This window comes from Neovison vison, chromosome 1 (genome assembly GCF_020171115.1).
Source record: "Neovison vison isolate M4711 chromosome 1, ASM_NN_V1, whole genome shotgun sequence".
Taxonomy (NCBI): domain Eukaryota; kingdom Metazoa; phylum Chordata; class Mammalia; order Carnivora; family Mustelidae; genus Neogale; species Neogale vison.
This window is the reverse complement of record NC_058091.1, coordinates 3,352,498-3,376,432: the sequence shown is the minus strand read 5'-3', so window position 1 is coordinate 3,376,432 and position 23,935 is coordinate 3,352,498. Positions and strand designations below refer to the sequence as shown.

At 37.6% G+C, this 23,935-nt stretch overlaps 1 protein-coding gene across 3 annotated transcripts in view; it reads right to left on the bottom strand.

Annotated features, from left to right (window-relative positions):
- Positions 1-23,935, bottom strand: part of PDE10A (phosphodiesterase 10A) — a 334,248-nt gene that overhangs the window by 153,078 nt on the left and 157,235 nt on the right. For all 3 annotated transcript variants that reach the window (XM_044242510.1, XM_044242500.1, XM_044242519.1), the window contains exon 2: positions 16,194-16,322. In XM_044242510.1, coding sequence (XP_044098445.1) covers positions 16,194-16,322 — 129 coding nt within the window. The remainder of the gene's footprint in view (positions 1-16,193; positions 16,323-23,935) is intronic.

The window sequence follows — 23,935 nt, the reverse complement described above, 5'->3', positions numbered from 1 at the left end:
TGTTAAATTCCTGGGGTTTTTTTTTCCCCCTCTTTTTTTTTTTTTTTTAAAGATTTTATTTATTTATTTGACAGAGAGAGATCACAAGTAGGCAGAGAGGCAGGCAGAGAGAGAGAAGGAAGCAGGCTCCCTGCTGAGCAGAGAGCCTGATGCGGTACTCGATCCCAGGACCCTGAGATCATGACCTGAGCCGAAGGCAGCAGCTTAACCCACTGAGCCACCCAGGCGCCCTTTTCCCCCTCTTAACAGCATAAAAATAATTCTTCTAAAACTTTTTATGAGAAGTATGGTGACTTTCTGCAATCTTATGGGGTTTGCTACATTCACTCATGACCCTTCCCATAAATGTTTACTAGTCAGGAATCAATTTCATTTTATAATGCTTTAGTTTTATTAGTAATTCCCAGTTTTCCTAAAACTCTGCATATGCATGTATTACTTAAGTGCATCCCTTCATTCAATAAATATTTAGAGCAAGGACCCTAACTAACAGGATACTGTTCTAGGTAACAGATTTGCAATTCTTAAAGCAAAGATCAAACATATGTTGCATGTTATATTTTAAAATGTCTATGGGGAAATACAGTAAGTATTTTTTTTAAGATTTTATTTATTTATTTGACAGACAGAGAGCACAAGCAGGCAGAGCTGCAGGCAGAGGGAGAGGAGAAGCAGGCTCTCTGGTGAGCAGGGAGCCCGATATGGGATTCGATCCCAGGACCCTGGGAACATGACCTGAGCTGCAGGCAGATGCTTACCGGACTGAGCCACCCAGGTGCACCAGGACTCTTAACTTTTAAAACCCTTCGCGTGAGACCAATTCTTCAAACTCCCCTAGAATTAATGGTTCCTTACTGATCACAAGCGTTTGGTGTTTATAAGTAGTCAAAGATAAAGCATTCCTTCCACCGTTTTTACCATTTCCTGTTCACCTCTTTCAAAAGTGTGAGAACTGTCCTGATTTTGTTGGGTCTCTGCTCAACATCCTGTGCTTTATGAGTCATTCTGGATCATGTTTCAAGTTTTATACAGACTAGAGAGACGAACACTTTCCCTGCTCCCAAAGCTGGTCATGGAGCCTACTTAAAAAACAAACAAACAAACACAAAGCAAAACAAACACTGTAGAAAATGTAAAAGTTGTACAGTTTCTATAAAAAGTTTCCAGCAACCTTTTACTCCTTGATGTTTTACAAACACACACTTTCTGCTTCAATCTCAAAAGACCAAGCACCTGCATAAAGATACCTGTAAGTGACTGACACGGACACAACAAACCACAAACACGTACACAACTGACCAGACACTGAAACTTCACTACACTGGTGTTTTTCATGCTGAACAAGACACTACCAATTGTGAAAATCCACTGAAAATGCATCTTATCAAGCTTCCTTCAGACCTTTACATAGGTTCACACTGCCCTGAAGATAAACTCCAAAGCCCTTACGTACAACCTCCAAGGTCCTGCACAGCTGGGCCTTGCTCACACCTGCACCCACTTCCGCTGGGATACTGCACAGAGCTCGGCCCCGTGCAGTGGTCCCAACTCACGCTCCCTCTTTTCTAAACAGCAAACTCACACTCCACTGTCCCACAGAACCCTCTCCTGGTCCCAACAAAGCAAGGTCTTCTTGTTACATTAACCCTTAAAAAATGATCTTTCTCTTTCAGCACTTTTTCCTATTTTTTCCCGTTCCTTGAAATATAATTGGCATATTGCACTGTATAAGTTTAGGGTATACGGCCTTATTTGACAATATGTCAGGAAATGATTACTGTAACAGCCATCATCATACAGATACAAAAATACATATTTATTTCGTTGTGATGAGAAGTTCTAGGAGCTACTCTCTTAACTTTCCTCTATATCCTACTTCAGTGTTAGCTACAAACATCACGTTGTACATTATGTCCCTCCCTAGGACATATTTATCTGACAACTGGAAGGTTGTCATTTTGTCCACCTTCTTCCAATTCCCCCTCAAACTAACCCCATTTCCAGTTACCACAAATCTGATCCCTTTTGCTGAGGCCTTTTTTTTTTTTTTTAATTCCACAAAAAAGTGAGATCATGTGAGGAAATCGTCCTGTTTCATTATTTTGCATGTGGATGTCCAATTTTCCCAACACCTTCGACCTCAGCCACAGCAAATTCTACCTAGAAACATTACCAAAGGCAAGGGAAGCAAGGGCAAAAATGAACTATTGGGATTTCATCAAGATCAAAAGCTTTTGCACAGCAAAGGAAACAGTCAACAAAACCAAATGGCAACCAACAGAATGGGAGAAGATATTTGTAAATGACATATCAGATAAAGGGCTAGTATCCAAAATCTATAAAGAGCTTAGCAAACTCAACACCCAAAGATCAAATAATCCAATCAAGAAATGGGCAGAAGACATGAACAGACATTTCTGCAAAGACATCCAGATGGCCAACAGACACATGATAAAGTGCTCCACATCCCTCGGCATCAGGGAAATACAAATCAAAACCACAATGAGATACCACCTCACACCAGCCAAAATGGCTAAAATTAACCAGTCAGGAAACAACAGGTGCTGGCGAGGATGCGGAGAAAGGGGAACCGTCCTACACTATTGGTGGGAATACAAGCTGGTGCAGCCACTTTTGGAAAACAGTATGAGGTTCCTCAAAAAGTTGAAAATAGAGCTACCCTATGACCCAGCAATTGCACTACTGGGTATTTACCTTAATGACACAAAGGTAGTGATCCAAAGGGGCACGTGCACCCGAATGTTTATAGCAGCAATGTCCACAATAGCCAAACTATGGAAAGAATCTAGATGTCCACCAACAGATGAATGGATAAATATGTGGTATATATATATATACAATGGAATACTATGCAGCATTAAAAAAACGAAACCTTGCCATTTGCAATGATGTGGATGGAATTAGAGGGTATTATGCTGGGTGAAATAAGTCAATTGGAGAAAGACAGTTATCATATAATCTCTCTGAGGAATTTGAGAGGCAGGGTGGGAGGTTGTGGGGGCAAGGGAGGGAAAAATGAAAGAAGATGAGACCAGGCAGGGAGACAAACCAAAACGACTCTCAATCTCAGGAAACAAACGGAGGGTTGCTGGAGGGGTGGGGTGTAAGAGGAAGGGGGTGGCTGGGTTATGGATAATTGGGGAGAGTATGTGCTACGGTGAGTGCTGTGAATTGAGTAAGACTGATGATTCACAGACCTGTACTCCTGAAACAAATATACATTATATGTTATTAAAAAATATTAAAAAATAAAATAAAAAGTGAGATCACACAGTATTTTCCTTTTTCTGTCTGACTTAAAGCACTTAGAATAATGTCCTTGGGGTCCATCCGTATCACCACAAGTGGCAGTATTTCTTCCCTTTTTGTGGCTGAATAATATTCCACTGTATACATACAGACACCGAATCTTCTTTATCTGTTCTTTATCTATCTTTATCTGTATTAATGGACACTTCACTTGTCTTGGCTGTTCTGAATAACCACACGGTGAAGATAAAGGTGCAGACATTTCTTCAACGTGGTGGTGTCCTTTCCCCCAGATACATTCTCAGCAGAGCAACTGCTGGGTCGTAGCGCAATTCTATTTTTAACTCTCTGAGGAGCCTCCACACTGTCTTTCACAGAGGCTGCTCAAGGGTTCCTTTTTCTCCACATCCTAGCGAACAAATTATCTCATCTTTTTAAAAATTTTATGAAGTATTTTAATTCCAGTGAACATACAGTGTTTATATTCGTCTAGGTTGTACAATATAGTGATCCAACATTTTCCTACAACACTGTGTGCTCATCACCACAACTGCCCTCCTTCATCCCCATCACCTGTTCACCCCATCCCCCACCCATCTCTCCTCCACTGACCCTCCATTTGTTTTTTATAGTTTATTTGTACTTTTTTTTATAGTTTTTATAGTATATTTGTTTCTTTCTTTGTTTCTTCCCTTTGTTTCTTCAATTCCACATATCAGTGAGATCATATGGTATGTCTTTCTCTGACTTATTTTGCTTAGTATATAAAATTCACTACATACATATACCCCCCCCTCCCACATCTGTATCCATTCATCAATCCATGGACACTTGGGCTGCTTCCATAATTTGGCTATTGTTGATAATGGTGCAATAAACATAGGGGTGCATCTATCCCTTTGAATTTTTTTGTATTCTTTAAGTACTCAGTGGTGCAACTACCTGATCGTAGCATAGTTTTACTTTTAAGTTTCTGATGAACCTCCACACTGTCTTCCACAGCAGCTGCACTGGTTTGCATTCCCACCGACAGCACAAAACAGTTCCTCTTTCTCCACATCTTTGCCAACACTTGTTTTTGATTTTAGACATTCTGACAGATACCAGGTAATATCTCATTGAAATTTTGATTTGTATTTCCCCTGATGATCAGTGGTGCTGAACATCTTTTCAAGTGCCTGCTGGAAATCTGCATGTCTTTTTTGGGAAAAATGTCTTTTCATGTCTTCTGCCCAATTTTAAATTGGATTATTTGTTTTGGAAGTGTTGAATTCTGTGAATTTTTTTTTTAATATATTTTGGGTACTATCCCTTTATTGGATATGTCATTTGCAAATATCTTCTCCCATTCAAGTAGGCTGCCTTTTAGTTTTGTGGACTATTTCCTTTGCTGTGCAGAAGCTTTCTGTTTTAATGTAGTGCCAACGGTTTGTATCTGCTTTACTTCCCTTGCCTCAGGAGGCGAATCTAGAAAAATGTGGCTACAGCCGATGTCAGACCTCACTGCCTATGTTCTTTTCTAGGATTTTTATGCTTTCTGGTCTCACATTTAGGTCTTTAATCCATTTTGAGTTTATTCCTTGTTTATGGTGTAAGAATGTGATCCAGCTTTCCCCGTACCATTTGTTAGGAGACTGTCCTCTTCCAGTTGGGTATTGTTTCATGCTTTGTCAAAGACTCACTGACATTCAGTTGTGGGTTCATTTCTGGGCTTTTTCCTGTTCTATTGCTCCTTGTGTCTATTTTTGTGCCAGTGCCATACTATATAGATTGCTATAGAGATAGCATTTATATAGATTTAAGCATCTATATAGATTTAAGTAATATAACGTAAAGCCTGGAATTGTGATACCTCTGGCTTTGATTTTCAAGACTGTTCTGGTAATTTGTTTTTTTGTGGTTCCATATGAATTTTAAGATAATTTTTGTTCTAGTTCTGTCGGAAATGCTATTGGTATTTTGGGAAGGATTGCGTTAAATCTGCAGATTGCTTTTAACATTAACAACATTTGTTCTTCCAATCCATGAACACGGGATGTCTTTCCATTTCTTTGTGTCATCTTTAGTTTTTCTCATCAATGTTTTGGTTTTCAGAGATTAGGACTTTCACCTCATTGGTTAGATTTATTCCTATGTGTCTTACTATCTTTGGTGCAACTGTAAATGGGATTGTTTTCTTAATCTCTTTTTCTGCCGCTCCCTTCTTAGCATATAGAAATGCACGATTTCTGTGTATTGATTTTCTATCCTGCACCTTTCCTGAATTTCTTTATCAGTTCAACTAGTTTTTTGGTGGTGCCTTTCATGTCGTCGGCAAACAGTAGAAGTTTTACTCTTCCTTACCAATTTGGATGCTTTTTATTTCTTTTTGTTCTCTCATTGCCGTGGCTAGGGCTTCCAGCATTATGTTGAATAAACGTGGTGAGAGTGGACATGCCTGTCTTTTCCTGATTAAAGGGAAAGCTCTCAGTTTTTCACAACTAAGTATGAAGTCAAGCTCTGGGTTTTTATATATGGACTTTATTATGTTGAGGCATATTCCCTCTAAATCTACTTTCCTGAGGGTTTTTTTTTTTTTTAATCATGAATGGGAGTTGCACTTTGTCAAATGTTTTTTCTGCATTTATTGAAATGTTCATATATGTTTTGTCCTTTCTCTTTTATGTGATATATGATACTGTTTGATTTATAAATACTGAACCACCCTTGCATCCTGGCAACAAATCCCACCTGATTGTGGTGAATGATATTTTTAGTGTATTGTTGGACTCCATTTGCTAATACTTTGTTGACGATTTTTGCATTTATGCTCATCAGAAATACTGGCCTTTAGTTCTATTTCATGGTGTCTCTTTTCTGGCTTTGGTATCAGGGTAATGCAGGCCCTGAAGAAGGAGTTTGGAATTTTTTCCTCCTCTTCCATTTTTTTGGGGATAGTTTGAGAAGAATAGACATTACTCTTCTATACATGTTTGGTAGAATTTACCATTTGGTCATGAACTTTCATTGGCTGGCAATTTTTGATACTGATTCAATTTCACTGCTGCTAATTGGTCTGCTCAAGGTTTCTATTTCTTTTTGATTCAATTTTGGAAGGTTATAGGTTTCTAGAATTTTGTCCACTTCTTCTAGGTTCTCCAACTTCTTGCATATAATTTTTCATAATATCCTCCTAAAATCCCTTGTATTTCTGTCATCAGTTATATTTCCTCTTTCATTTTCAGTTTTATTTTTTTGAGCTCTCTTTTTTCTTCAATGAGTGGCTAAAGGTATATCAATTTTGTCGATCTTTTCAAAAACCAGCTCCTGGCTTCACTGATCTGTTATACTGCCTTTTTTTTAAAGTTTCTATTTTTTTTTTTTTTAAGATTTTATGTATTTCTTTGACAGAGAAATCACAACTAGGCAGAGAGACAGGCAGAGGGGGAGGAGGAAGCAGGTTCTCTGTCAAGCAGAAAGCCTGATGCGGGGCTTGATCCCAGGACCCCGAGATCATGACCTGAGCCAAAGACAGAGGCTTAACCCACTGAGCCCCCTGGGCACCCCAAGTTCTATGTTGTTTATTTCTGCTCTAATCTTTACTAATTCCCTCCTTCTAGTAGGTTTGGGGGTTTCTTTGTTTTTTTTTCTACCTCCATTAGGTATGAGGTTGTTTGAGATTCTATAAACTTCCTTCCCAGACCCAGTTTTGCAGCATCCTTATCTTTTGTCTTTCTTGATCTTAGCACTCTGATAGGCAAGATCTGACACCTTAATGTCGTTGTGACTTTCATTTCCCTAACTGATGATGTTGAGTAACTTTTCATGTACCTGTTGGCCATTCCTATATTCACTGGAAAAAATGCCTACTTAGGTTTATTGCCCATTTTTAGCTGAATTATTGTTTAATGTTCTTGTTTTAGGCTTTGGATTTTTTTTGTTTGTTTTTGCTACTGAGTTATATGAATTCCTTTTATATTTTGGATATTAACCCCATATCAGATAGATGGTTTTCCCATTCCGGAGGTTGTCTTTTCACTGTAGATTTTTTCTTTTGATGTGCAAAAGCTTTTTAGCTTAATGTAGTCCCACTTATGTGTTTGCTCTTCTTACTGTGCTTTACGTGTACTGTCCAATAAATTGTTGCTAACACCCATGTCAAAGACCTTTTATCCTGTTTTCTTCTAGAAGGATTATGGTTTCCGGTCTGACATTGATATCTCTGATGCATTTTGAGTTAATTTCAGTGAATTGCGTAAGACAGAGGTCAAATTCATTCCTGTACATGTCCATGTCCAATTTTCTCAGCACCATTTAATGAACAGACTATCTTTCTTCCACTTCATATAATCGACTCCCATTGTCATGTATCAGTTGGTCGGATATGCTTATATATTTCTGGGCTCTAATTCTGTTCTTTTGGCTTATTTGTCTGTTTTTTTAAGCCAGTACCATACTACTTTGATTAACAGATCCTGAAATCAGAAAGTGCGATTCCTCCTGTTCTATTCTTCGCTGGGACTGCTTTCAGTATTTACACTCTTTGTGGCTCTATATAAATTATAGGATAGCATTTTCCACTTCTGTGAAACATGCCACTGGAGTCTTCCTAGGAATCGCACCAAATCTACAAATGGCTCTGATAGTTCTGGCATTTTAACATTAATTTTTCCATCCTGTGAATACAGGATACCCCTCCATTTACTTGTGTTTTCATTAATTTCTTTCATCAATGCCCTCTAGTTTTCAAACTAGCAAACTTCCTTGAGTAAATATAATCCTAAGTATTGTGTTCCTAATGTATTCCTAATTTTGTTTTTGATAGTACTGTAAATGAAACCGTGTACTACTTTATCAGATAATTTATTGTTTGTATATAGAAACAGTGACGATTTTTGTATGTTAATTTTATATCCTGCAACTACACTGAATTCACTGATAAGACCTAACAATTTTTTGGTGGAGGTCTTTAGGACCCTATGTAAAATCATGTCATCTGCAAATAGTCATTTTACTTCCTTGTTTCCAATTCTGTTGTCTTTCTTTTTCTCTTTCTTGTTTGACGCTCGGGCTTGGTTACTTTCAGTACCATGCCAACTAGGAGTCAGAGAGCATTGAGAGTGGGCATCCTTCTCTCATTCCTGATCTTAGGGGAAATGCTTTCAACCTTAGCGTGTTATATAATTTATTTAGGGGGGAGATTGGATAAAGCTGGTCAAAACTTACAAACGTCAAATTATAAGACAAATAAGTACTGAGGATATAATGTACAACATAGTGACTATAGTCAACACTGCCGTACGGCAGAACTGAAAATCACTAAAGAATAAATCTTAAGACTTCTTTCTCTTTTTTGCCGCCTTTAGATACAGTAAGTTCCATTACAACTGATTTCATGCCCAATACTTAACACATGCTAAACACATAGTAGATAGTTGGCAAATTTTAGTGAAATGAATTACTTTTAAACCTAAAATGATGACTCTGGGACAGAAATTGAGCTGTGTACTTTTCTAGACTCGATTTCAACCACCACCTTCCTATGGAACAATCTAAATGACAAATGGTAACATTATGAGGGGAGAAGCAAAATGCAGAAAAAAGCCAATAAGGGATTAGTGAATATACATTGTTTATTATCCATTGTAATGGAAAAGTGGACAAACAAGCAGAGGATAATGCTTTAAACCGAATTAGAATTACTGAAAGCTGAGAAAACTCTTCTATACAAGAAAAACTCCAGAAGCTTCTGTAAATGTTTACTCTATTTTTTTAGTTTAAAAAGCAACATATTTAAGAATATAAACTTCCCCATAAATTCCCCAAATCCATAAAAAAACACAAAAAAATAAAAGAGAGATGAAATTTCTATGTGCAAATATAACTTCCATATCTGAACAAAATAATTTCAAGGATAGAAAGTACCCAAAATGAAGTTCCAGTAAATTACTTCAATGATGTATTGTTTTGTTTTTCCTTATTCATGATATACATTAACAGTTAATGCATAATTTATTAGTGTCCTTCTAACACTGCTTGCTTTGGCAAAGTAATTCATGCCCCATTATTTAAAATCCCACCATATTATAAATATCGGCACAGAAAATAGCTGTTATATACTAAGGAGATAAATCTATTTAATATGCATTTCCAGGCTGCATATAGTACATTTAGGGGGCATGATTTTAATCTAATTCTAGGTATGAAATATTTAGTAGTTTTATTTGAATGAAAATTGTTCCACCTCTATAATCATGGAAAGGTAAAAAATATTCAGTAACTACATTCTGTGAGTAACAAAAAAATTCATGTATTTGTTGAAAATATTTAAGGCAGTTAATAGCACATATACTTTCCTTATTAATTATGTGGCATATATAAGTTCACTAATAGAGGTATGATTTGCTACTCATACTTCTTAAATGATCTGGGTTCAATCAATCATACCAAACAGCTTCCCTTTAGAATATGAGTATTACAGTTACATTTGGGGGATTTAAAAATTTTTTTTTATTTTTTTAATAAACATATAATGTATTATTAACCCCAGGGTTACAGGTCTGGGAATCGCCAGGTTTACACACTTCACAGCACTCACCATAGCACTTACCCACCCCAATGTCCATAACCCCACCACACTCTCTCTAACCCCCCCACCATCCCTTCTGTTTTGTGACATTAAGAGTCTCTTATGGTTTGTCTCCCTCCCGATCCCATCTTGTTTCATATATTCTTCTCCTATCCCCTTAACCCCCCCATTGCATCTCCACTTCTTCATGTCAGGGAGATCATATGATAATTGTCTTTCTCTGATTGACTTATTTCACTAAGCATGATACCCTCTAGTTCCATCCACGTCATCACAAATGGCAAGATTTCATTTCTTTAGATGGCTGCATAGTACTCCATTGTATATATATACACCACATCTTCTTTATCCATTCATCTGTGGATGGACATCTAGGTTCTTTTCATAGTTTGGCTATTGTGGACATTGCTGCTATAAACATCCAGGTGCACGTGCCCCTTCGGATCACTACGTTTGTATCTTTAGGGTAAATACCCAGTAGTGCAATTGCTGGGTCATAAGGTAGCACTATTTTCAACATTTTGAGGAACCTCCATGCTGTTTTCCAGAGTGGTTGCACCAGCTTACATTCCCACCAACAGTGCAGGAGGGTTCCCCTTTCTCCATACCCTCGCCAGCATCGGTCATTTCCTGACTTGTTAATTTTAGCCATTTTGACTGGTGCAAGGTAGTATTTCATTGTGGTTTTTGATTTGTATTTCCCTGATGCCGAGTGATATGGAGCACTTTTTCATGTGTCTGTTGACCATCTGGAAGTCTTCTTTGCAGAAATGTCTGTTCATGTCTTCTGCCCATTTCTTGATTGGATTATTTGTTCTTTGGGTGTCGAGTTTGCTAAGCTCTTTATAGATTTGGGATATTAACCTTTTATCTGATAGGTCATTTGCAAATATCTTCTCCCATTCTGTAAGTTGTCTTTCGGTTTTGTTGACTTTTTGCTGTGCAAAAGCTTTTGATCTTGATGAAGTCCCAATAGTCCATTTTTGCCCTTGCTTCCCTTACCTTTGGCAATGTTCCTAGGAAGAAGTTATTGTGGCTGTGTTCTCCTCAAGGATTTTGATGGATTCCTTTGTCACATTGAGGTCCTTCATCCATTTTGAGTCTTTTTTCATGTGTGGTATAAGGAAATGATCCACTTTCATTTTTCTGCATGTGGCTGTCCCATTTTCCCAGCATCATTTGGTGAAGAGGCTGTCTTTTTTCCATTGGACATTCTTTCCTGCTTTGTTGAAGATTAGTTGACCAGAGAGTTGAGGGTCTATTTCTGGGCTCTCTATTCTGTTCCTTCGATTTGTGTGTCTGTTTTTGTGCCAGTACCATACCGTCTTAATGATGATGATGACAGCTTTGTAACAGAGCTTGAAGTCTGGAATTGTGATGCCACCAACTTTGGCTTTCTTTATCAACATTCCTTTGCTTATTCAAGCTCTTTCATAGTTCCATATATATTTTAGGATTATTTCTTCCATTTCTTTGAAAAAAAACAGATGGGATTTTGATAGGGACTGCATTAAATGTGTAAATTGCTTTAGGTAGCATAGACATTTTCACAATATTTCTTCTTCCAATCCATGGGCATGGAACATTTTCCCATTTCTTTGTGTCTTCCTCAATTTCTTTCATGAGTACTTTATAGTTTTCTGGATATAGATTCTTTGCCTCTTTGGTTAGGTTTATTCCTAGGTATCTTATAGTTTTGGGTGCAACTGTAAATGGGATTGACTCCTTAATTTCTCTTTCTTCTGTCTTGTTGTTGATGTAAAGAAATGCAACTAATTTCTGTGCATTGATTTTATATCCTGACACTTTACTGAATTCCTGTACAAGTTCTAGCAGATTTGGAGTGGAGTCTTTTTTGAGTTTTCCACATATTAGTATCATATCATCTGCAAAGAGTGATAGTTTGACTTCTTCTTTGCCGATTTGGATGCCTTTAATTTCTTTTTGTTGTCTGATTGCTGAGGCTAGGACTTCTAGTACTATGTTGAATAGCAAGTGGTGATAATGGACATCCCTGCTGTGTTCCTGACTTTAGCAGAAGAGCTCTCAGTTTTTCTCCATTGAGGATGATATTTGTGGTGGGTTTTTCATAGATGGCTTTGGTAATATTGAGGTATGTGCCCTTTATCCCCACACTGAAGAGTTTTGATCAGGAAAGGATGCTGTACTTTGTCAAATGCTTTTTCAGCATCTATTGAGAGTATCATATGGTTCTTGTTCTTTCTTTTATTAATGCATTTTATCACATTGATTGATTTGTGGATGTTGAACCAACCTTGCAGCCCTGGAATAAATCCCACTTGTTCATGGTGAATAATCTTTAATTTCCTGGTTGACCCATTCATTCTTTAGAAGGATGCTGTTTAGTCTCCATGTATTTGGGTTATTTCCAAATTTCCTCTTGTGATTGAGTTCTAGCTTCACAGCCTTGTGGTCTGAAAATATGTAGGGAATGATTCCAAACTTTTGATTCTGATTGAGACCTGATTTATGACCCAGGATGTGATCTATTCTGGAGAATGTTCCATGTGCACTAGAGAAGAATGTGTATTCTGTTGCTTTGGGATGGAATGTTCTGAATATATGCGATGTCCATCTGGTCCAGTGTGTCATTTAAGGCCTTTATTTCCTTGTTGATCTTTTGCTTGGATGATCTGTCCATTTCAGTGAGGGGAGTGTTAAAGTCCCCTGCTATTATTGTATTATTGTCGATGTGTTTCTTTGATTTTGCTATTAATTGGCTTATAACCAATAAATATGGTTATGGCTGCTCCCATGTTAGGGGCATTGATATTTAAAATTGTTAGATCTTCTTGATGGACAGACCCTTTGAGTATGATATAGTGTCCTTCATCCTCTCTTATTATAGTTTTTGGCTTAAAATCTAATTGATCTGATATAAGGATTGCCACCCCAGCTTTCTTCTCATGTCCATTAGCATGGTAAATTGTTTTCCACCCCCTCACTTTAAATCTGGAAGTGTCTTTGGGTCTAAAGTGAGTTTCTTGTAGACAGCATACTGATGGGTTTTGTTTCCTTATCCATTCTGATACCCTAGTCTTTTGATTGGGGCATTTAGCCCATTAACATTCAGGGTAAGTATTGAGAGATATGAATTTAGTGCCATTGCATTGCCTGTAAGGTGACTGTTATTGTATATTGTCTCTGTTCCTTTCTGATCTACTACTTTTAGGGTCTCTCTTTGCTTAGAGGAACGCTTTCAATTTTTCCTGTAGAGCTCGTTTGGTGTTTGCAAATTCTTTCAGTTTTTGTTTGTCCTATCTTTTGTTTGGCAAACAAAAGATAAATAGAGATAAAAAAAAGCTTTTTATCTCTCCTTCTATTTTCAATAATAGCCTAGCTAGATACAATATTCTTGGCTGCATGTTTTTCTCGTTTAGTGCTCTGAATATATCATGCCAGTTCTTTCTGGCCTGCCAGTTCTCTGTGGCTAAGTCCACTACCAATCTAATATTTTTACCATTGTATGTTATAGACTTTTTGTCCCGGGCTGATTTCAGGATTTTCTCTTTGTCGCTAAGACTTGTAAATTTTACTATTAGATGATGGGGTGTGGACCTATTCTTATTGATCTTGAGGGAGGTTCTCTGCACCTCCTGGATTTTGATGCTTGTTTCCTCTGCCATATTAGGGAAATTCTCTGCAATAATTTTCTCCAATATAGCTTCTGCTCCCCTCTCTCTTTTTTCTTCTTCTGGAATCCCAATTATTCTAATGTTGTTTCATCTCATGGTATCACTTATCTCTCGAAATCTCCTGAATTCTCCCCTCGTGGTCCAGTAATTGTTTGCCTCTGTTTTTCTCAGCTTCTTTATTCTCTATCATTTGGACTTCTATATCACTAATTCTCTCTTCTGCCTAATTATCCTAGCAGTAAGAGCCTCCATTTTTTATTGCACCTTATTAATAGCTTTTTTTATTTCACCTTGGTTAGATTGTACTTCTCCAGAAAGTGCTTTTATTTCTCCAGAGGGGGTTTCTCTAATATCTTCCATGCCTTTTTCGAGCCCAGCTAGAACCTTGAGAATCATCATTCTGAACTCTAGATCTGACATATTACCAATGTCCATACTGATTAGGTCCCTAGTCTTTGACACTGTCTCTTCTTTTTTTTGTGATGCGTTTTTCTGCCTTGTCATTTTGTCCAGGATTTGCGGGATTTTTAAACAAAATACATGTATTTTAAGTATTTTTCTAATATGAGAAGATGCCAAATATAGTCATACTACTTCCAATGTTCTCACTTCTTCATGCATCCCTTCTGATATTACCACCATTGTCAACTAACAGTTTTTTACATTAGAAGCCAAAAAGGGACATGGCTGATAGTCAAGGTAATTCATGTTTCTTCCTGAACATAACTGAAATACTGAAATGGTATTAGGGATGTAAAACTCTATTCCATCTTAGAATGTTATCACAACATTCATCACCTCCTAATATTTATTTATTTATTTTATATTCATATCTTAATACTTGTGTAGATGTTAAATAGGTTAGTAATCTGAGCTTTGGTGAGTACCAGCTGGGCCTGTCAAATGCAGTTTGCATAAAAATCAACATAGAATATAAAACTTACTAGAACAATTCATGACCTAGACAATTTTTTTATTCCTGAGGTTTTTCCCAAATGGAAGTATGGCTGTGAATTTGACCACAACCCTTCCAGGGAATATTTACACATCCTCTAAAAGAGAACATCGGGTCACAAAAGAAACAAGCGCTATCTCCAATTCACAAACATCATTTGAAAATCAATTGTTTAGAATTCAGAATCAGAGGTCCACCTTCAAAAGGCAATTTGCCTCACAACCACAGGTAGAACTTCATGCATTTAAAATGCAAGTAGTATACAAGCAATAAAATTAAGCCAAAAACAGTAACAGTAAAGACTGCAGAAATTTAAATCTCTGAGGACATGTGGTGGGTCATCTTTCCCAACCCCTTTCTCCGTCCACACGATGCAGAGCGGTCCACTGTGATGTGGATCCCCCACAGCCCAATATGGCTCTGAGACTCCAGCCTGGGCCACGCTCAACCTCACGACCAGACTCACCAGAAAGAAAAGTGTCAAACGTCTCAGATTGTCCTAAAATGTTTGAGGACTGTAATAGCTGAGAGATGCCATGTCAGGCTCGGTGTTTAATACTAAACATGATGGTTGTTTAGAAAAGAATACGTCTCTCTGGCTTATTTATATTTCTCTCTCCTTCTCCCTTCCACCACCTCAATCCATACACACATATGCACGTATACACACACACACACACACACACACACACACACACACACACTCATTCACATGTACTTTATTTTAAGTGGGTGTGAGAAGCCCAGTGCGGGGCTCAAACACACGACCCTGAGATCAAGAACCGAGATGAGATCAAGAGTCGGACGTCTAACCAGCTGAGCCACCCAGATGCCCCTACATGTACATTAAAATCTGATTTGTGCTTTGATGCCAAAAGCTCTCTCCTGGAAAGGTTCATCTCTTTAATATAATAATTATGTCAGAAAAATCACAGAAACTTTGAAAACTGGAAGAAAATCCGCTCCAAGCAGCATACTAGTATCATGGTTCTAACAGCATAAAATTTTAATAGTGATCATTTTTAAAGTACTGACATTTTTAAACTTTATAGCATTTTGTTACACTAAATAAATTTCCAGAAAAACAGCATGTATTTTTGTTTTTAACATTAAAGTTCTTCGTATAGTTAAAATCATGTGACAAAAATTTCTATTATAAGAATATTCTTAGAAATAAGAAATAAGAAGTCCTACTTAGCCAAATATAAGTTTATTTAAAATTAAAATTATACTACACTATTCAAATCCAATCAAACCCAATGTATTAATACATATTCAACTTGGGGGGAAATTTATTTCACTTCATATCCCCTTTAAGCCTACATTTCTTTTTTATAAATATAACAGCATCTTAAGTTCGAGTGTGAACAAAACATCGAATGCAAAGTCAGCAGTTCTTTACCTACGGTGTCCACAAAAAATTGCTTAAAGACTTCATTTGCAAAATGTAGTAATATAAATATATTTCTGAAATATAGAGAACCTTTGTATAATCATTATTAACAACCATTAACAATTTTTCAATATGGCCACATCTATTTTTTCAAGAGTTCTTTGCAAGTTTTTTTGAGTCAAGTATCTTATTTATTTCCCCTCATTCTAACTTATTTTATCTTTTTAAACAGAATAAAACTTTTACAGCATTAAAATGCTAATTTTATCAACTTTGTATGTTACTTTCCATTAGTTTTCTTGTCACTATAAACTAGAAAATGACCTGCACTCAAATTGAATGAGATCTTACCTTCTGGTTTGTTGTTTTTCCTCTTCAGCCATTTTTCTACAGTCTCTGCACTAACACTTTCAGATACAAACTCATCCAACACCTGGGGATGGAGAGAAAGATACGCCTTCACTTTTTCATCTGTCAAACCTGTAAAAGAATTAGAAAAAATAAAATTAATCTAGATGACACCGCCATAAGCATAAAAAATACAGAAAAACGACACATTATGCTAAGACTGATTCAAGATATAAAACGAATGTAAAGATGTATATACACACAATGAAATATTATTCACTCATGAAAAGGACTAAGTTCAGAGATACATGTTACAACATAGAGGAACCTTGAAAACAATATGGCAAGTGAAAAAGGCCAGACACAAAGGACAATTATTGCATGATCCCACTTACATGAAATATCTAGAACAGGCAACCTCATAGAGACAGTAGATTTAGGACTTATGAGGAGCTGAGGGAGGGGAGCATGGGGAATTATGACTTATTAGGGACAGAATTCTGTTTTGGGTGAAAGCCAAGTTTTAGAAGTGGACAGAGGTAATGGTTATAGTACATGTGGTGAGAATAATTACTGCCACTAAATTATACTCTTGAAACGGTTGAAATGGCAAAATTAATATTATGTTATTTTGCCACTATGAAAAAAAGAGCAAAAAAGACAAAAGTTTAAACCTTTAGCAATTTTAAACTGCGGATGTTATATCATGTGACACAGCTGTTTTCCAAGAGCAAATCCCAGTGCTGTCCTGGAGCCAATGGTGCACTCCAGTGGGGTAGAGGCAAGCTCTACAAAGTAGTTAGATCTTCCTGTAAATAGTCACCATGGCTTCAACTCAGGAGGTAAGTGAAACTCTTAGCCAGATAAGCAAACAGGAAAATGCAGCGCTGGTACATTTTAGGTGCTAAAGCAATGTTTACTGAATAGATTCTTATCTTGCCTTGTTTACAGCACAAATTCTCCTTTCTCTCTGAACCCAATGATATAATTAGTACTCAGCTCTGAGCAATCGACATCCAGTTCCTTATTATTCCATGTATGTAGTCAGTTTCACTGAAATAAGTTTTTGGTCTAGTAACAACTGTTGAATACACATAGGAGTTTCAAACAAACAACTGTGACATATTTTCCTGTTGAACATATAATATTATATGTTTTGAAACTAGTGCTCATATTGGTATGCCATTCACTGAACAACTCCAAATCACGAACAGGCAATCAATAATTATTACTCTGAGATGGCAATTATTTTTAGTATTATATCCCCTCTGTGAATTATTCAGTCAATTACTATCATCCTTAGGGACAGTCACATAAAAAAGGAGGTAGAAAATCTGCCCTTTCAGAGACAGAAAAGAAGAAAAGGAAGCATAGCTTTATGACTCCAGGGAACAGGCTGCACGTTCCCACCACCAGACAAGCCACAGAATTAACATGTGTTAATTAATTCTGCTGGGGACTAGAGTTACAACTGTAACGATTCCTCAACAGAATGGTACAGTTGAGAAGGCAAATAATTTTTTTTCAATGAATTCATTACTTCCACAATCAATGTAAACTACAGACAGAGAAGGATATATAATTATATAGTTGTATTAGATAAAAGAAAAATAAGACCCCTGTCTGTGCTCACATGGCAGAAGAGCTCCAGTGATGTAAAATTTCAGTTGAGAAATTCTAGAAGGTGCTGAAGATGAAAGCCTGAGTAAAGTAAGAGAGTTCTCCTGACAGGGTAGACGACCGTCCTCAGATATGAAAGGCACGGGATACTCAAGTAACTAACAGCTGCTTGGACCTCAGGAAGACAGACCATGCGGATTTCACCTTCCCTTCAACCATGTCCTTCAGTCTTTCATAGCGTGCATAGCTGACATTGGATCCCGTCTTAAAACTTCATCACTTTTGCAACACAACACTGTACTGTTCTTATCCTAAATTCCATTTTGCCCTTTACCTCTGCTTTCTCTTTAGTAATCTATAATGATGGCAGCAAAATCTGAATCAGGAATAGCAATATACTTTTGATCTCTACTCCTCGGCTATTCTTCCATCTTGACTCAAAACTAAAGGAGTCATATCTGTCCTACTTCCTCCCAAAGTGATTTCACCTCTCAGCTCTATTCTCTGTGCGGCCGGTACTCTTCATTTTCCCAGAGACCCAGGCCGGAAAAATAAACTTGTAATTGACTCAGCTCCCCATCATCTCATTTCATCGTAGTGCACAAATATGCAAGTCCTGTTTGCCATATTACATACCAGATTAAAGGACTTGTATCTAAAATATATGAAGAACACTTAAAACTCAACAAGAAGATAACAGACCAATTAAAAAGGAGTCAAAGATCTGAATGGACATTTCATCAAAGAAGATAGAGATATGATATATAAGCACATGAAGAGATGCTCATCTGTCATTAGTGAACTGAAGTTAAAACAAAAATTAGACTCTACTACATACTTATTAGAATGGCTAAAATCTGAAAACTGACTGTCAATTTTGGCAAGGATATGGAGCACCAAAAATTCTCACTCACTGCTAATAAGAATGCAAAATGGCAGTCACTTTGGACTGTCTGGCAGTTCTAATAAAGCTAACTATAATCTTACTATATGACCTGGAAATCACACTGCTAAGTCCTTGCTCAACTGACTTGAGGACTTATGTGCACACAAAAATCTGCGTATGTCAACGTTCACAGCAGCTTTACTCACTGCCATCCAAAACTGAAAGTACCAAAGCAATCCTGCAATAGGCAAGGGGAGACAAGAGTGGTGGGAAACCATACAAATACATATTATTTGGCAATAAAGAGAAATAAGCTAACAAGGGGTACCCGGGTGGCTCAGTCTGCTAAGCCTCTGCCTTGGGCTCAGGTCATGATCTCAGGGTCTTGGGATTGAGACCCACATGTGGCTCTCTGCTCAGCAGGGAGCCTGCTTCCTCCTCTTTCTCTGCCTGCCTCTGTGCCTACTTGCGATCTCTGTCAAATAAATAAATAAAATCTTAAGAAAAGAAATAAAATAAAAAAGAGAGAGAAAGGAGTTAAGCCCTGAAAAACATGATTAGGCTTAAGTGCTTATTGCTAAATACAAAAAGCGAGTATGAAAAGGCTGTATATTATGTAATTGTAATTATACAACATTCTGGTAAAGCCAAAACTATAGTGAGAGAGAGTAAAAAAATCATCGGCTGCTAGATGCCTGAGGGGAAGGGAGAAAGACTGAATGAATGAAAGACAGAAGGATGCATCTGTTAGGGTGGTGAACCGAACCCATACGATACCGTAATGGTGAGTAAGTGACATCATGTGTTTGCCAAAACCCACAGATGCTGTAAAATTTTAAGAAACCATTTAGAAAGTCAAGTTATCCCAGAATGGAAGGCAGGTTATGAAAAAGAATCTAAACGTATGACAAATGTACAAAACAACATCCCTGAGGGGGGTGGGGGGTAAGGTGCTGACCGGAGTAACCTTAGAAATGAGTGGAATCTGTACGGCTGGAAGCAATCACTGCCCTCTAGTCGACAAAGTTGTCTCACGGCGGGTAGAATTTAACAATTCTCACATCACTATTCATGGACACTGAAGCTGAACAATTAAATAAGTAGACGGTGGGAACAAGGCTTCTCAGAGGTAGAGTTGGAGGTTAGAGATAAACAAAAGGAGTCTAGAAAAGTCGCCAGGGTAACAGATTAGGGTCTGACACATCCATATGAACTCATATTTAGCTGAATACGGATACGGACGGCTACCGGGAGATAGACTCCGTACAGGCTCAGGTCAGTACACACACGCATCTCCCTGCTTGTTAGCAGAGAGGACCTACAAGCAACAACACACCAGGACCAGCTCCCGGAATCTGATACCACTCTCCAGTAAAAGGAACCTCAGCTGCGTCGAGAAATGGGGGAGTCTAGAACAAGTTCACAAAATCTAAGATGAGCTCGGATCATCTTGTTTCCATAAAAGAAGGGTTACGTGTGTGTACATGTGAAACACACAAAATGATGGGATATGCCAAAAGGATACAAAAGTTGATTGAAGGCTCTCCCAATGATTCACAAATGGAACCATCTGAGTAACAAAAAAAAGCAGTTTTGGATAATACTCCAAAAAATAAAATAATATCCATGCTATGGTTCCCATGTTTGTGTCCTGCCCCTCCATATTCGTATGTTAAACTCCTAATTCCCAAAAGTGGTGGCCTTACTAGGTAGAGCCTCTGGGGAAGCTTAACTGGTTAGGGTGGAACCCACATCAGGGCTTTACAGAGAGGCTCCAGAGATCCCTAGACCCTCCTGCCACGTGAGGATATAAAAAGTCCCTGACCTAAAAGAAGGCCCTCACCCAAGTAAGCAAGTGCAATGACCTTAGACCTCCCACCCTCAGAAATGTGAGAAATAAACGCTCTTGTTTATAAGCCGCACAGCCTGCGGTATTTTGTGACAGCAGCCTGAGTGGACTAAAGTAATCCGGGAGTCCTTACTGATGTAGATAAAGGCCTGAATAAATAAACAGAGAAGAACAAATATCCCACACAGAAGAATTCCAAATAACGTATGTAGATACTCTGCCCTCCAGGAGGCAGAGCATAACTCCCCACTCCATGATACTTACTTTGTATAAATTAACTAAAACTGAATTTTTAAAGATCAATTCAGTCATAAATGAGTTATGATGTCTAAGTAAACTTCTAGACTAAAAATAATTTAAAAAATAATAATAATTAACTAATTAATTAAATCCTGGATTGAAGAATGTGGAAGCGAATGAAATGCCAAAACACCATTTTGGTTGTAAACTCCATTTTCCAGAATTCAGAATTCAGAATTCCAAAGAGTATCAAATAGATTTATATCTCAAATGTCTCAAAAGATCTAAGTATTACTGTCTTCCCAAATTACCATTCATCCTTCAAAAAAATCAAGACCCTCTTCAATGGGAGAATGGTAGGAAGAGGCATTCTGATCTGGTGATTAAAAATACAGGCAAAAGTTAGATCCTCATCTCACCTACCGACCTGGGCATGAACCTGGGCAAAGAGCCTCGTCTCTCTCATCCTGACTTCTTGTCTGTATGGGAATGAGACCTGAACTATAGGAATAGCACTATGTATCACAGGGTCATTAGAATAGTTCAGTAAGGTAATCCATAGACAGCATCTTCTACCTGTATGAAGCCAATATTATAATTTGTTTAGAGGCTCAAATCATAGTTTTATAACTTTCACTTCCTTAAAACTCCAAACTTTCTAATACTTCCACTTTTTAAGCCTTTTTTAAAAGGTTTAATTTTTAAGTAATCTCTATACCCAACATGGGGCTCCAACTCACACCCCCAAGGTCAAGAGTTTCACACTCCACCAACTGAGGAGCCAGGTGCCCCGAAAACTTTCATTTTCATTTTAGCACTCAATGTATGCTCAGTGTCCTCAGTCATCAAAAGCAATCTCTCTCACTTTTTTAGTAACACGTTATTCACTTTTATTTCCTATTAACATCCAGTTTTGCAAAGAACCTTTGGGCCAATACAGGATCAACCCAGAATAAGACAATGAAATAACAATGACCCACACTCTTAGAAAATGGTACATGTATGATGACAAAACATGTGTCTTTTTTTTTTTAAATGTAGACATTTCTCTTTTTCTTTTAAGATTTTATTTATTTATTTGACAGAGATCACAAGTAGGCAGAGAGGCAGCAGAGAGAGGAAGGGAAGCAGGCTCCCTGCCGAGCAGAGAGCCTGATGCGGGGCTCGATCCCAGGACCCTGGGATCATGACCTGAGCCGAAGGCAGAGGCTTTAACCCACTGAGCTACCCAGGCGCCCCATGTCTTTTGTTTTTGTCTTGACTTTGATTTAATGCTTCCATTGCTTCCTAGGCCGTATACACCTTGGTATATGTCAAAAAGAGGAAAAAAAATAAATAAATAAAAAGAAAGAAAGAGAGAGAGAAAGAGAAAAGAAAATGACTTGACAGTTTTTGGGTTTTTTTGTTTGTTTTTTTTTTTTTGAGAATAAAACCAACAAAAGCAAGGAGGTCAGACCAGAGCTGTCATTAGCGTACACTAGCATCTGATGATTAAAAATCTGCCACTAGAAATCCATACAATGAGTCATACAGATTCCAAGGAAACATGGACATCTGAAACAATGTCTTTTTTAAAAACACTTCATTTCTACTAATAAGCTATGTTCTTTCATCTACGCAACATTTATTTATTTCATTCACCTACATGTGGCAGGGATGTTGAGGAGCAGGGGCTGGGTCAAAGTCGCAGTGACAGAAGGGATGCACAGGATACTGACAGACTGAATGAGCAGACAGAGTTAGAAACATTTGGATGAATTTCACTATTTTCACGATGCCCACTGAAAACGCCATGAAGGATTACAACCTAAGTAAAACCAAAGCAAAAGCAGCAGAGTGGCACATGTCATGCACAGATTTAGCACTGAACCTGAGGACATAGAACAAAGGGCAAAATAAAGACTGATACATATTTTTATAAAAACAATGGAGTGTCTAGTAACTAAGCCGACAACCTGGGGAACAGATAACCAACAGGTTTATTCTGATGCTGAGTAACTGTCTTCAAGAAATAGCCAAACAGATGAAAGCCACAGCAATGCCTCCTACTTCAAATCTTATTCAATATCTTATTACTGGACCATAATGAAAAGAATCAGCTTCATTTGTGTTTCAATTCGTGGTAATACCAAGTATCAGCGACCAAATGCTATGTTAATGATCATTCACTTTTCATCTTTTTTTAAACCTAGGACCAGGACACTACTTTCTCCCATCTCAGCAGAAATCTTGCAGCTTCTGATAATGTAACACAATGGCACACTACCCTTTTGGTTACTGCTGTCTATAGCACATATATTCTGTTTATTCTGATGGAGACTGGGTGTGTACAGATACACATACATATGTATACAAATTTAAACTTGTTGTAAAACCATACAAACTTAATGGGCTCTCATGTTCTCTATTCTCAACTTCAACAATAATCAACTCATAGCCAATATTTTCCACTTGTCTCCCCACCCCCACCCTCTTCTAATTTTGAAACAATCTCATACAGCATTTCACATTCATATATGCCAATGTATATCTCTAAAAAACAAGAACTATCCTAACCACAAAAGTTAGTATTAAGTCCACAGAGAAATTTATCATTAGTTTTAATACCATCAACATTCAAATGTTGAAGTTTCTATTAGTCAATGTTTTTTTAGTAGGTTAAATGAACCTGGACCCAGGTAAGGTCTGTACGTTGCAGCTGGAGTTGTGTGGTATTTTTTCCTAGGTCTCTTTTATCCTAGAAGTTCCCCTCCATCTCTTTTGTTTTCCCCGTTATAATTTATTATTGAAGAAAACACATCTTTTGTTCCATGCTTTTCTCCAGTAGGTATTTTTCTGACTGAATCCCTGTGGTGGTGGTTACCACGTTTATCTGCTCTTTGCATTTCCTGAAGACTGAAATTAGATCTAGAGATCTGAGCAAATTGAGGTTGAATCTGGAGGTGGGTAGGCAAGGTTTTAAGTGGTACTGTGTTCTTCTGTCAAAAGGTTTATACCATCTGGCTGTCTCTCTGTTGTGATATTAGCAGCATCTATGATCCAACAGTTACTGATTCATTAGGGCTTGAACAGAGTGGTTTCCTAATTCTGTAATGTCATCTTCATTTATTAGCTGAAATATTACATGGAGAAACTTAGTTTCATCGACTG